The sequence below is a fragment of the Pimephales promelas genome, chromosome 20, assembly GCF_988280905.1.
Source record: "Pimephales promelas chromosome 20, fPimPro1.hap1.1, whole genome shotgun sequence".
Classification (NCBI taxonomy): Eukaryota; Metazoa; Chordata; class Actinopteri; order Cypriniformes; family Leuciscidae; genus Pimephales; species Pimephales promelas.
The window spans coordinates 4,685,004-4,700,504 of NC_142788.1; the positions used below are offsets into that span (position 1 = coordinate 4,685,004).

The 15,501-nt window shown below is 41.9% G+C and overlaps 2 protein-coding genes across 4 annotated transcripts in view; one reads left to right on the forward strand and one right to left on the reverse strand.

Annotated features, from left to right (window-relative positions):
* Positions 1-384: 384 nt before the first annotated feature.
* On the forward strand, positions 385-12,228 carry zhx3b (zinc fingers and homeoboxes 3b). The gene is made up of 3 exons (XM_039689897.2): positions 385-583; positions 7,484-10,877; positions 11,603-12,228. The coding sequence occupies exons 2-3, from the start codon at positions 7,643-7,645 to the stop codon at positions 11,611-11,613; spliced, it is 3,246 nt and encodes a 1,081-aa protein (XP_039545831.2). The 5' UTR covers positions 385-583; positions 7,484-7,642; the 3' UTR covers positions 11,614-12,228.
* A 27-nt stretch (positions 12,229-12,255) lies between these two features.
* plcg1 (phospholipase C, gamma 1) overlaps positions 12,256-15,501 on the reverse strand; it is a 77,160-nt gene continuing 73,914 nt past the window's right edge. For all 3 annotated transcript variants that reach the window (XM_089124345.1, XM_089124346.1, XM_089124344.1), the window contains exon 33: positions 12,256-14,473. In XM_089124345.1, coding sequence (XP_088980471.1) covers positions 14,434-14,473 — 40 coding nt within the window. In that variant the 3' untranslated portion in view covers positions 12,256-14,433. The remainder of the gene's footprint in view (positions 14,474-15,501) is intronic.

The following is a 15,501-nucleotide window of genomic DNA, read 5'->3' on the forward strand; positions in this document are numbered from 1 at the left end:
ATAAACCCAATAATCAAGACAACAACACCATCTCTATAAAAGCATGTATAACGTTGTTATGTACAGTCTTTATACATGAATCAATATGTTTGAGAAGCCCTGTGTGCATAAGCCTAGTAGCCTATTTCTGCAGCATTCATATTACCTCACTTGACCTCAGAAACAAATGGCACCAGCTTAATTGCTGTTCCTTCACTGTTATTTGAACTTCCCTCAAACTTTTTCACTCGAGTTCGCAGAAATAACTTTTCACCCATGACCACGACGGATTCACTTCGTACGAATCTTAATTACTCATCATTATCAGTTTATATCCATGAGCTGATCATCAGGGCTTCGGATGCCAGTGACGCATCCAGTCACATGACTCTGCTGCTGGTGACGTACGGCGTGAGTTTCTTTCCCCGTCTGTGTTTAACACACACTCACTCACACACACACACACACACACACTCGACTGGACATAAACAAGAGTGAAGGGCCTTTGTGTTACACTCATCATCACTGTGTCTATCCTCCAGCACGAGCTGATTTGAGCTGTGTGTGTGTGGCAGCTGACGGGATTCGGCTCGTGCGCGCGCGGGTGAGTTTGTGTTTGACTTTTATTGTTACACATCGACGTCACAATCTATCATTACAGCAGCTATACAGCGCTGATACATTTAAACTCACTGACTGCTGCTCAGTGACTGAGTGAGTGTGTGTGAGAGAGTGTGTGTGTGTGAGTGAGTGAGTGTAATGGCGACAGGAAGAAGGGGTGGCGATGTAGTTTGTGGTTATGGTTTTTAATATATGTGATCATATTTCATAATATTAGTATTCATATACGCTGAAGTTGATCGGGATAACGGCACACGTGTGTGTGTGTGTGTGTGTGATCAGACATGCACAGTATAGGCTATGTGAATTACTAGTGCTGTGAGATCCTGTTCATCTAATCTGCTTTAAATGGTTGAATTTATAAAGTTGGTTGGTTATTCATTCCTTTAAACATATTTCCACTAATCACTCATTTATATGAACTCTTATGTGATCAGAACTCTAAATCTATGCCTGACAGTGTACACATTGGAGTCATGTTTAGAGAATGATATACAAGAGAGGCTGATACATGAGGCAATATTTGGTCATTTTTTCATTTTCGAGATCATTTTCGGCATTGGCGATGAGATTGACGGATAAACAGAGAAAGTTTGCCCATGTGTCAGATTAATAATATACCAGTAGTTTGTTTATGGATTATGCACATTTTGAATTGTAAATGTTTGGGGAAATGCTAAATTAATGTTATTATACAATTTGACAAGTGTTTATTTAAATTTGCGATCATTAAATGTTATTACATACATTTTCCCACCCTGCACCATAGCATCAGTTTCTTGTCAGTATCAGTCATTTCAAAAACACTCGTGTACTAGTGTCACATTCATGAACGATCATCCACTGAGAGATGGCAGACTGTCTCCAGTCAGTAAAGTTTAGTTTAGTAATAAAGAGTGAAATGGATAAATATCTGAAGCTCAAAGCAGGCTGTGGTGTTAGATTGATGAAAACTGCAAATCTGGAGGATTACCTCCTTCACGGGCCTCTCCTCCTCAGCAAACGGCCGCGATCCGTGTAGAAATGCTCTTTTACATCTCACAATGACTGACATAAGACTAGAGAGTATGCAGAGCAGTGTCAAATCGATTAATCGCATCTAACATAACAGATTGTTTATATAATGTATGTGCGGGTGCGCGTGCGTGAATATAAACACACACACACACACACACACACACACACACACATATGAACGTGTTCATTCCTTACATGACGTCAAACCGATTACTCGCGATTAATCGCATCCAAAATAAAAGTTTGTGTTTACATAATATATGTGGGTGCACTGTGTATAATTATTTTATATAAATACACACACATGCTTGTATATATTTAAAAAAATATTTTCATGTATATAGATTTATATATAATTTATATTATATATAAATATTTTGTATAAAAATAATATTTTTTCCTAAATATATATGTGTGTGTGTGTGTGTATATAACTATACATATATACATATATAAATTTGTGTATGTGTGTGTGTGTACAGTATATATATATATATATATATATATATATACACATACACAAACAAACAGACTCACACACATACACTTTTATGCTATAAGCGATTAATAGATTTGACAGCACTCGTTCAGAGCTGGTACCTTGAAAGCGGATCTGTATGTCATCTGAAAATATTTGGTTGTGCTGAAACTTTCGATATAATAGGATTTATTTTTATCATGCATTAACACTATTATAATTTTTCTAGTAGTGAAACCCCTAAATTACCGGTGAACACTTCGACCATTACAGCGTCTGCGTAAGCTTCAGTCTTCCTGGTTTTACTCTGCTCTCCTTCTTCCAGGTGGGATTATTGCAATTCTGTCCCGTAACAAAACAAGGAAGCGCTCCCTTGGCTTGGCCATGAGTGTGAAGCGTCTGAGTCAGGACGAGGCTCGGGTCCGGTCAGCAGGAGCTGGCATTGAGACTGTGGTGATGTCAGCCATTTTAGGTTGGACAGCAGAGCGCGCGCGTGTGTGTGTGTGTGTGTGTGTGTTGTGCCGCCATGTTTCTCCCCTCACTCGTCCATTTTTAACCGAGCCTTAACACCTTAGGTGCTGGCCACGGCGAATCTGTGCCACTCTGCTTTTCAAGAGCACTTCAGCAACGACTTAGAAACACGCTGGTGTACCGCAAACGTACCAAAAAAGCCACTTTAGGTCTGTTTGACGAAGATGAAGCATATTGTCAGTAGAAAGAAACCCCCCAAAAGTGGACAAATTTTTGTGACTTTTTTGTCAATGATAAGTCAGTTGAACTGCGACCTAGAAACACGTTTTCGTCTGAGCGTCAACACGCATTGATGTGCCGTTCAGGACGAGGGAACGCCGTGCTGTTGACAATGAGTGAGAACAACCACACCTATCTGACACAGCCTGAAATAAGAGCAGGGCCTGCTGCCGGAAAAACAAGCCAGGGACCGAACGCTGTCCGTGGGCTGACCACTGTGTGTAGCAGTGCGTTAACTCGGAGTGTGTGTGTGTTGGGGGGGGGGTTGCTATGGGGATAGTAACACACCAGTGGTGCTGACGACCCGTCTCCCTGCAGACTGGGCTGAACTTGTTGAAGGAGAGAGAGAGAGAGAGAGAGAGAGAGAGACACAGAGGGAGTGAATGGGGGAGGGGAGGCGAGCAGGCAGACTGACGGTGGGGTACATGTGTTTTCACCAAAGCAACCGTACCAGATAGTGAATAGATTGTGACCCCAACTACACAAAGCCAATGTGTAACGCTTCCTCTAACGGCTGAGAATTGGTCAGTTTAGGCGCTATTGTGTCCCACAGGACATGTGATATTGTTTATTTACGTGTCCTCCAGGCAGAGAGACAAAGATATCCTGTCAGGAGTCTAAACGCATAGGCATCAAACATTTAATATCGTGTTTATTCATACCTTTAAGTCAAGTGGCAACAGATTGTTTGCTCAAGGGGAAAGAAGATCAACACTATTGCAGACAGGTATGAGTTACATACGTAAAAGTATTACCAAACAAGTCCATGAGCTTTTGAGTTAGATCCTAAACCGCTAAGACCAGTCTTACAAGATATTAAAGGTAGGCTTCATTAAAGGTAGATTGGCCTAATCTGAGACCGTAAAGTAAGTCTGGTTGCCTCTTGACTTACTGTTAGTGGGACAATGTCTAAACATAGCATTTATTAGCATGTCAGATCAATGTGTTGTTGTTTTTTTTTCAGTAACAAATTCATAGATTTTTACATTTTTCAACATCGGGTTGAAGTGCAAGCTTATTTTTGCCGCTCTCGCTGTAGACGTGGGTTGCATGTTGTATGCTTGCTCATTCGAGAGGCGCTCGACTCCCAGGTTGACCACTCGCTAAATAGCTCATGGTGGAACATTCCAGAGTGCTTGGAGTGAGGAGGAGGAGGAGATGAGGGTAACGGCTCTGTGATTGTTGGATGAGGGTGTGTGTGTGATGGGGGTAGGGATGGGGAATTGGTATCAAGGCAAAAAAATTCCTTGCTGAAACACCTCACTGCTTCCTGCGACAATGACACACACACACACACACTCGCACCTCGGCCCAAACTTCCTCGCCCTGCCCCCACTCGTCTTCTCGTCCTCGGGGTCTGACCCACATGATGGATGTCAGGCCCGCCCACCGCACAACCCCTTTGTGTTGGTTATCTGACCCAGCAGGGTTGGCAGGGCCGTGCCCCTCAATGGCAACACTGCAAGCCACAATGAAGGGCATTTCCATCTGGGAAAAACAGGAATGCGTGGCAGAGTGTTCCTCTGCGAGGATGACAAACACACGACCGCCGAGATGTACGTGATTTAGCCTCAGAACTCATTGAGGCGATCACCTGAGCCATGATTGATCTCTCTGAAGCTGCAGGACACGTATATCATGGCGATGGCAGTTGTAGTTCGAGTAAAAATGTCTATTTTTAAGAGCCTTCCGAGTTGGGCCCTGGAAAAACATCTTCTAAATTAAAACAAAATCATTGTGATTTTTATATGTTTCTTGTTTTAAGTTTTAGATACTAAGCCAGAATAGATGATTGCTGTTGAATGGCCATCAATGGAGATTAAAGGTGTAGTTCACTTTAAAAAAAACTTTTGCTGATAATTTACTCACCCCCATGTCATCCAAGATGTCCATGTCTTTCTTTCTTCAGTCGAAAAGAAATTAAGGTTTTTGATGAAAACATTCCAGGATTTTTCTCCATACAATGGACTTCAATGGGAACCAAACGGTTGAAGGTCCAAAAGACACTTTCAGTGCAGCTTCAAAGGGCTTTAAACGATTCCAGACGATGAATAAGGGTCTTATCAAGCGAAATGATCGCTCATTTAATAAATAAATAACAAAGTTTACGTTTTATAAGCTCAAATGGTCGCATTGCTCTGTTCTGTGATGAGCGTTCGTGACTCTCCTGTTCGAACTCGTTCATCAAAACGAACGAATCTTTTTCTGAGTCAGTTTGTTCGTTTCGTTCATTAAATGAACCAAATGACTTGGAAAAAGATTTGTTCATTTTGAGTTCGAACAGGAGAGTCACGAATGCTCATCACAGAACAGAGCAAGGCGAGCATTTGAGCTTATAAATGTAAACTTTGTTATTTATTTATTAAATGAGCGATCGTTTCGCTTGATAAGACACTTATTCATCGTCTGGAATCGTTTAAAGCCCTTTGAAGCTGCACTGAAACTGTCTTTTGAATCTTGAACTGTTTGGTTCCCATTGAAGTCCATTATATGGAGGAAATCCTGGAATGTGAAAGAAAGCCATGGACATCTTGGATGACGTGGGGGTGAGTAAATTATCAGCAAAAGTTTTTTGAAGAGTGAGCTACTCCTTTAATGTAGCGCTTTAGCGGGAGAGAGAAGCAACGCAAACGTTTGACTTCATTCAAGATCATTATCATAAACGACCTCATAAACGAGGGCTTGTGGTGTGAACCGCTCTGTTGTTCTGATGTGCTGTTCACTTTTTAAACCGTAAAATTGTGCTACCGATGTTGTCATGCCCCGTGGTTTTGGTTGGATCCAAGCCAAGGTCTGGAACTGGACCACTATTTGAAGATTTGGACTAAACCTTTTCATGTGGTAGAATTGGGTTAAGAAACATGTTCTTGTTGGTTTAGATGTGCACCTTTCTTAAGCCCCTTTCACACTGCCCGTTGATTCTGGTAAATTGCCAGAACGCCTTCTGTGTGAACGCAAACACGACCCGGGATTGATACCGGCATCGATGCCGGTTTGGGGACCTAGTAACATTGCCGGAATCAGTCCCGGAACGCGCGGTGTGTGAACAAAAGCCAGGACCAATGCCGTAAGGGGTGTGTCATAGTGACAAGAGGTCGCAATTGCATGTTATTAAGTCAGAATTATGAGATATAAACTATTCTGAGGTTAAAAAATAAGTAGCCAAATTTTTTTCCCTTAGAATTTGACTTTATAACTCGCAATGGGAGATATAAACTCGCATTAGACTTTATTTCACGGAATTCTGTCTTTACAACATGCGATTGAGGCTTTATTTAACGCAATTCTGATAGGCCTATCTCACAATTCTGAGAAATAAAGTCAGTATATGCAAAATATATAGCTACTCGCCATTATAAGGAAAAAGTCGCAATTATTTAAAAAAAAATGTTTTATTCTGAAAGCTCTGAAAAGAGCTTCCATAGCCTACTCGTGACCATTTATATTTAAATCTATTCGTGGAAGATCAATGTGTGATTGTTCACCAACTCTCTACAATATAACTATCAATTCTTAATGTGCATGTGCCATCAGCGTTTATCAAAAGATCGCGTTTAAAGTCTGTTTATAGAGAGAACGGTGTCGTCCCATAATTTAATAAGAAAATTATCATTTCGACAGAAGTGAATCAAAACTAACTTTAGCTGGAAAATAACATTATTCACGAACCGCTTTAAAGCCCAATTAATCTCTGTTGCATTAAATTTTATGTAAAGCTGCTTTGAAACAATCTAAATTGTTAAAAGCAGTACATTACGTTACAGTGTCCACTACGTATTGGACCATCCAGCTACGTCATCGTGCTACAGGCTGCAGCGAGGGGTGTCGCCATAGTGTGACGCTCGTGCCATCGCGCGACTCTGTTGCTCTTAGAAGAAAGCCGAGATCGTTCACCAGCTTTGTGGAACGGTATGCGCACGTACATGTTTTCGGCGCGTTCGTTACACGTCTCATCCTGACGTCATGTGTCTCTACGGGATCTTTACCGGTTGTGTGTGAACGCACTCACAGATCCCGGCGAATCACTGGCAGTGTGAATGAACCAAAATCAAACAATCCCGGGACAAATGCCGGGTCACACTATGCGTGTATTTTCCGGAATCTCTGTGTGAAAGGGGCTTCTGTACTATTGTAAAGCCCCCCCTCCCAACCCTTTTCCTTTTCAGGGTTAACTTGCAGCAAAGAAATTGTGAGCCAAACTAAGTGGCCAAATATATCTAGCAGTTTCTAACAAGCCACTAGAAGAAGAAATTATTTTTTTCTTGTCTTTTTTTTCTTGTTGAATACACTGTCAAACTTAATTGTTTGGATGTGCATACATACTGAAATAAATGTTTTTCTGACATTTTTGGTATGATCAGATCAAGCAAGTTTGATTGATAGTATGCCCTTCACTTTGACTACAAAAGTGAGAAACCTTTCAGAGTGGTGATGGGTGTGAGAAGTCTCCGTAAACAGAATGAGAGGCTGTAAAAGGTCGTTTAAAAGAGGCTCAGTCATCAGAGACTGACATAAAAGCAGCTCTTCTCTTTCAGTGAGAAAGACATTTAAAGATTGGTCAACATCCAGTTTTTATTTAAGCATAATAACTAAATTTATTTTGAAATCTAAACGCTATTGTTTTTTTTGTCTTTACAGATCGGTGTTCTGATGCCTGATACACATAGCCAATAAGGACACAGAATACTCATAATGGACTGATGATCATGTCCATCACCAAGTTATCAGCGGATGTTCTGTAAGAGCAAATAACCATAAGGAATCAGGATTCCCACTGGAGACAAATTAGACAGAACCATGGCTAGCAAGAGGAAGTCCACCGTTCCATGCATGATTCCTATAAAAACCATGCATCTGCAGGACGACTTTCAACGGGACAGGCTGTCCCCTCCAACCAAGGGCATTGGCTTTTCCTTCAGAGAGGAAGCAAGTGCAAAAGGCTGTGAAAGTTTGGGTGAGACCTCTGGCCAAGAAGCAGGTGATCTCCATAAAGATGGCGACATTTACACTTGTATGCCATGTAACTTTGAGACCCAGGACCTAAATCTTTTCCTTGATCACGTCTACAGCGGGCACCCAGATTTCCGCATTGACCCCCGCTTTCTTTGTGTGGATTGCGGGATAAGTGCTGCAAAATTTGAGGGCTTAGCTCTGCACAATGCCCGTGTCCATCCCAGTACCATAACCACCACACTTCAGCTCAAAAAGAAGGACGGCAGGATTATTGTAGAGCAGAGTCTTTGCGTGGAACCATGTGAAAGCACTAGCTCTAAAGAGACTGAGATATCCATCACCAAGACACCAATTATGAAAATGCTGAAGGGTAAATCAGAACTCAAAAGGATTGTTGTTTCCCACCCTGCCTCTGATGACCCTCCGCCCTCTCTTACTAAAGCGGTGGGCAAAAATGACTCTCCTGCGGTTACAGTCACCCATGTGCCCACTATTGTTCACAGTGGAACAGCCAGCAAAGTTTCCATGCCATCAGCCATACAGATTGTCAATGGCTCTGGGGCTTTACCCATGCTGAAGACGGCTGTTACGCAAGTTGTGTCTGTTGTGCAGAACACAAGTCTCATCCAACACTCTGCTTCAGTCTCCTTATCCCACTCCCCTTCACCAAGTTCTAAGAATCTTCCAAAAGTGATGATCCCTCTCAGCAGCATTCCTACTTATAATGCATCCATGGACAATAGCAGTTTCTTAAAGACATCCTTTAGCAAGTTCCCTTATCCAACCAAGGCTGAGCTTTGCTACCTTACTGTAGTCACCAGGTATCCTGAGGAGCAGATCAAGATCTGGTTCACAGCACAGAGGCTAAAGCAAGGAATCAGCTGGTCTCCTGAGGAAATAGAAGATGCCCGCCGAAAAATGTTCAACACGATCATACAGACAGCGCCTTCCAATGGCCAGCAGCAACGTCAGACCCATCCCACTGCTCCTCAGCCAACTATCACAGTTCTGGGCACAACGGCCATCCCTCATATCTTACAAGGTAGCCTGGTTGGGCAAGGAGGGGTGATTGTCACCCAACCGATGATGGCTAATGGGATTCAGGTCAGCAGAGCCCCTGTCGCACTAGCGGTCACACCCAAACATCAGGCGGCTGCGAAGCCTATGATGCAGGCTAGGCCCGCTGCAGCCCTGGTGGCTGATAAAGGAATCAGCATGGTTTTAGGCACTGTTGGTAGCAGTAGTAGTGGAAATTGCAGTAGTAGCAGCAGTGCTAGTGTTAGCAGCAGTTCAAGCAGTATTAGTAGTACCAGCAGCTTATGTAGCCAGGCTAGTGTAATCAGTGTTGGTGGCAGTAGCACTGCAAAGTCAAATAGCAACAGTAACGTTAAGGTCAATACAGCAGGTACTAATGGCACTTGCGTTCAAAGCAATAGTAATATTGTGAAAAGTGAGGGTAAAGGTAATTCTGAGGCTAAAAGCAACATTAACAGCAAGAGCAATAATTCATCTGCCTGTACCACTCCAACCCCTACCTTGGGATCTACAACTACAACAGATAGCACAATACCAAGTAAATCAGACTCCCCATGTCCTATCTCTATGAACTCTCGGATGTTCTCCTCCTCTAACTTCTTGGATCCCAGCTTTAACAAAACCAAAAAGTCCCAGGGACAGCTGGCAGCCCTGAAGGAGAGCTTCCTTGTTAGCCAGTTTCCCAATCAAGAGGAAGTAGACAGACTTATAAGCCTAACTGGTCTGTCTGTGCGTGAGGTACGGAAATGGTTCAGTGACCGCCGCTATCACTTCAGGAATCTCAAGGGTTCAAGGTCAAGTGGTGGTGGTCAAACTGTTACAGCTAGTGGAGGCATTCCCCAACTCGATACACTTGCTGGTGTAGACCTGTCAGAAAACGGTACACCTCCAGAGAGGCCCAGAACTCCCCAGCAGTCCCCTCTCAGCCCCTCACAGACACCATCACCGCCAACTCCCTCACGGCGTCCTCCACGACCCCCGTCGCCAGATTTCACCGCTATACGGTACAAAGAGCGAGAGCCTCACCAGGTTCGTGCTTTGGAAGCCAGCTTTGCACAGGACCCAGATCCACCCAGTGAAGAAGTTGACCGGTTAAGAGCAGAAACGAAGATGACTCGCCGTGAGATCCATGGTTGGTTTGCTGAGCGGCGAAGGAGAGTAGCAGCAGAGAAGAAGAAAGAGGAAGCTGAGAAGGTGGAAAAGGAAGATGACGATGTTGTGGGAGAGGAAGAGGTGGATGGAATACTGAAGGACAAAACTAGCAACGAGGAGATGCATGAAGCTGAGGATTCCTCCATAGAAACACAAGAAGTCAAAGAGGAGAAACGGAGGGATGAGACCGGCTCTGAGCCAAAAGTTAACCCTATCAAGATCAATCTCAAAATGCTGAAAGTTACTGAATCTAATGGAAAAGGTGAGCCTGAGGGAAGTCAACTGATTGACGCTAACAAGATTCCACAATCTAGCTCTCAGACTTCATCATACCGAGGGAAGAAAACGCCCGAACAGCTCCACCTGCTGAAGCAAGTCTTTGCACGCACCCACTGGCCCACTAGTCCCCAGTACAATGAACTCATAGCTAAAACGGGCCTACCACGACCAGAGGTGGTTCGTTGGTTTGGAGATTCCCGCTATGTCCTGAAGAACGGTCAGCTCAAGTGGCTTGAGAGTTACCAGACCATGGTTGATGAGGAAGACTTCCAGAAAGCCAACATTAGTGTCCTAAAGGAACATCTAGAAACACATGGTAAATTAGATGAGGCTCAGTTGGAGGAGATTGCCAAGTCAAGTGGGCTAGGCGAAGAGTCGATCCGGCGGTGGTTTGCGACTGCGAGTAAGACACCACTTTCATTGGAGGAAAGGAAGTCTGAGGACACAGGAACTGTGATAACTGGGTCATCATCTGCGACCCCAAATGAGGCTGCTGTAACATCGCCGAATCCAGACCAGGAAGACGTAAAGGTGGAGTCGTCAGAGAGCGGCCTGATCTCAAAGGATCAAACCACAAAGTCGACTATTGAAATCGCAACAAATACTACACAAGGTGATTCGTTTTCTCCCAACTTAGTAGTTTACATTGTAGTTTATTTGAGGATGGGTGAGTTAGAGGGATAAAAAGGATTTGGCCTTCAGATTAACCCTAAAACCGTATTCTGGACAAATGTGGGCAAAATAGTTTTGATTTATTTAAAAAAAATACTTCCCTTGATCTGAGCGGTACAAGACGTGGCTACTTTTCCTAAGTTTGCCTCCTGAACACACAATTTTTTTGGACTCAATTCTACAATGTTAAGTGGGTGAAAAAAAAACTCCTTAATCTTGTATTTGGGTCAAAAATGGGCATCCATAGAAATGAATGGGGAAAATTATAATTTAGAGCATTCTAAAATAAGCCAAAATAAGACATCAGGTGACAGCAAAGTCACTTCATCTTTAGGTTTTAGCTCTAAGAACTTATTGGAATGATATTTTAATGTAGTTAAAAAAATAAAACATAAAAATAAGCATAATTTACATAGAAAATATGGTACTTTTTGAAGTAAATAAATTCAAAAATACGCCCAAAATAAAAAAAAACACCATAATGGATAGACAAAACTTTATCGAAGACAGTGATATAAGATTTATAATAAATAAAAATTAGAATCACACCTGAGGCCTCTGTGCCCACATTTGTCCACACTTACAGGATTAAGGGCTATAAAGTGAATACAGTTTGAGGGCTACAGTCATTCTTGTGTTTAATACTTGTCTGTTGTTTTTTTGCAGATTCTGACTGAAGAGGAGAGTGGATGCATGAATGGATCGGATTACGGCACATGTGACCTTTTTTTTTTTTTAAATGTCAGATGAAACTTTAACAGGAGCACTGGGGTAAATCTAAAAAAAAAAAAGACTTTCTTCTATAACGAACTTTTTCTTTTTCACGCAAGAGTTACACGCTGTCCCACTGTTCAAGACATGGTGTGGATTATTGAAGGTCAGGATACACCCCTTCTTCACCAGCTGCTTTTTCTATTTGAATAGACTAGAGGGGAAAACAGACCTCGGCTTCGTGAAGTGGGACACCCAAGTGTTTCCTTCTACGTCTTCTGGAGAGGAATTGGCATTTTTATGGAAACGGTGGTGTACGAAGCGTAAACTGCACAGCTCTCGTTGAGCCCTTTTGTAATTCTTAAAATATGACTGATATAATTGCACCACAGAGGTTAAGTTGTGTGCTGTAGGTGAGCATCAACACCACAGCACTTTTTTTTTCTCCCTGGAATGTCATTGAAAGTAAAAGAAAACTGTAAAATCATTACAAAACAGATTCACCAGTGTGAACGCTTAGGGTTGTATGATTTTTACAAATATTATTTGCAGAATAAATTTAATAAAAAAATGGTCATGGATTTTCAGGTTTGGAAAAAGAAATCACCTTTTCATTGTTGAATAAGTACTTTATTCTCAGGCTTGATTATGTTTCATATGAAAAGCAAAATTAAAATGTATATTTCCTCCAATATAGCATAGGCACATTACAGAACAGGCTTGGTTTGTAAATAAAAACATCGGTAACAAAACACTGACGCAAGAAAGCATAAAAAAAGGCATACATGTTCAACAGCGGAGCTTTCGTTGATGTATATATGTATACACACACCAAGGCACATGAAAGATGATGCAAGGGATTCACAGAAACTCATTTACACACTGGAGAAGGAAAGGGACTTAACACTAAAAACTAAATGAGGCAATGTTGGCAAATTAGGAATAAATGCAGATAAATGCAGGCCTTTTCTTTTCAAAGCTCAGGATTTGATTTCAGCTCCTGTGTCTTTCCGTAATTTTTCTAGATTGAAAAATGGCCGTACGCTAATCACAGATACAGGAATTTAGCCAGTTACTCATCCCTTCAAGTTAAAATGCCCCTCTTCTCCAATCTTCAACGTAATCAACATGTCTGCAAATGCCCAATCAGGGGAACATACAATATTGTTACAACACAACTTTGGGAGTAAACTTCTGGAGCATCTTTTAGACTCTGATGCACAGAACCAAATAAATACTGTGACAAAAGTGCCATAACTTTACAGCCACAAGGCAAAAATTTCTAAAACAAAGCACAAGTTTGCCTTGCTCCATAAAAAAAACACACCTGGATCCCATGGTCAAATGGAGAGCCAGGTCACGCATCACAAAGGCTTCTGTAATGGACTACATGGCATGTGTATGTGTGCCGATCAGTAACATCTCAACCTCTACTGGCTAAACAAGAGAACTGCATGAGACTGTTATCAGAGCTACAATAAATATGGCCTTTTTACTGTACATCAACTGTAAATACTGAGGTTTAGCAGTCTTAGCCTGTTTATTAATAAATGTTAGGGCAATACTATGGCATAATGCAAAAGTAAATGAGTGCTTGGCACAAGGTATACATCAGAAGAGGGAATGGTCAACAATGCCCTTGCTCTTATCCACAGTAGGGGAGGAAAAACAAAACGAAAAAAAAAAAACATTTATATCCCAAAAATCGAGTTCTACTAACCACGTGTGCCGAGACAAACGTATTTGGTCCCAATTTCTTGTATACACCACCTGCACAGTCTAGCTTTGGCTTTCTTCATACAGGCACCATGACTAAAGGTACTAAATCATACATAACATTTCCTCCCTATTTGATCTGATAAGAAAACACATAATAAAAGCCTTCAGGACATTTCAATAGGTAAAACGTGGAGGGAGAGCACATGATAAATCACAGAAATCATTCTAGAGGGATAAAATGTTCTGAAATGAGATGGTCCGACAGGTTCAGACTGGAAATACGTAAAACAAGGAGAGTGATATTGCTCTCCGCTCACTTGACGACGCCATTTCAAAATAAAATAAAGGCCGTTCTTGAGTTAAATGTTTAAGAACGTCTTCCTGAAGCTCAGATGGCGACGACTTTCAATGAGATCTGCCTTCTGCCCACTTAAAACACAAGAACACGAGCATCCCGGGACACTCCAGTCCATCAAGAGGGAAGAGAAAGCGTGAGAAACGCAATTAAAAAGGCAAAGCCCTCATGTTAGAAACATACTCGTATAGAAAAGAAAATCTTGAATGTTTAAAACAGACGTTTAAATAATACAAATAATCGATCTGAAATGAAATAAAAAATGTGGAGTGAGAGCTCTTTGAGAGCAGATCAGCTGCAGACAGCAAAATGGGGCGCGCACACACACATTTATATATTTATATATAAGCCAGAGACAGAGTAAGCAAAAGTATTATTACTCCATAAATGTTAACCTGGAATCGGTTTGAAAGTGATGAATGATACAGCCCCCACTGAGTCCTGAACCCCTGGCCCAAACGCCACGTGTCCCGGAGGCGGAGCACCCCGTCCCCTGCGCCGCAGGTTCAGATCGTAGCGAAGCAGATATTTGTTCATTTCTGTCCGTTCAGGCCACTCGCGCGGCCCCGAGCGGGAGAGGGAGATCCGTCCAAAAACGCTGGCGATGACGATTTCCACAGAAACGGGTTTTTACGGCAGTCCTTGACATCATCGGCTCGCGTCGCTGGCCTTGCGTCTGCGCTGTCCATCCGTCGCGCGCTCAGCCGGACCTTCACGCGCGGTTGTCGGCGCTGACGCGAGCCCTGCGGAGCCTGCGAGGGAAGACGCACTACACTTATGATCAGCAGCACTAATATTGGGTCCACACACACTCAGGCAGGAAGAGGCCAGAGTAAACCAAAAGTGGTCGTTTTTGAGAAATCTTGGTCACATATTTTATTTTAAAGGAGTTCACTTTTGAAAAACTATTGCTGATAATTTAATCCAAGATGTCCATGTCTTTCTTTCCTCAGTCGAAAAGAAATGAAGGTTTTTGATGAAAACATTCCAGGATTTTTCTCCATATAATGGACTTCAATGGGGACCAAACGGTTCAAGGTCCAAATGAGAGTTTCAGTGCAAACTGTTCAAAGGGCTTTAAATGATTCCAGACGATGAATAAGGATCTTATCAAGTGAAACGATCACTCATTTAATAAATAAATAACAGTTTTTAGAAGCTCAAACGCTCACCTTGATCTGTTCTGTGATGCGCGTTCGTGACTCTCCTGTTTGAACTCGTTCATCAAAATGAACGAATCTTTTTTCGTGTCATTTGGTTGATTCAATGAACGAATTGACTCGAGAAAAGAGAAAAAAAACAGAAAAGAAGACGAGTTCGAACAGGAGAGTCACGATCGCGCATCACAGAACAGAGCAAGGCGACCATTTGAGCTTATAAAACTTAAACTTCGTTATTTTTTTTAACAAAGTTAAAAAAAAATTATTTTTTATTTTTTTTAAATGATCGTTTTCGCTAGATAAGACCCTTATTCATCGTCTGGAATCGTTTAAAGCCCTTTGAAGCTGCACTGAAACTCATTTGGACCTTGAACCGTTTGGTCCCCATTGAAGTCCATTATATGGAGAAAAATCCTGGAATGTTTTCATCAAAAACCTTAATTTCTTTTCAACTGAGGAAAGAAAGACATGGACATCTTGGATGACATGGGGGTGAGGAAATTATCAGCAAAAGTTTTTTTTAAAAGTGAACTACTCCTTTAAGTTGTCATTGTTACAGTGTAATTATATATTTAAGTACTGAGTAATATTAATTAACTACACATCCTCACTATAGGGTT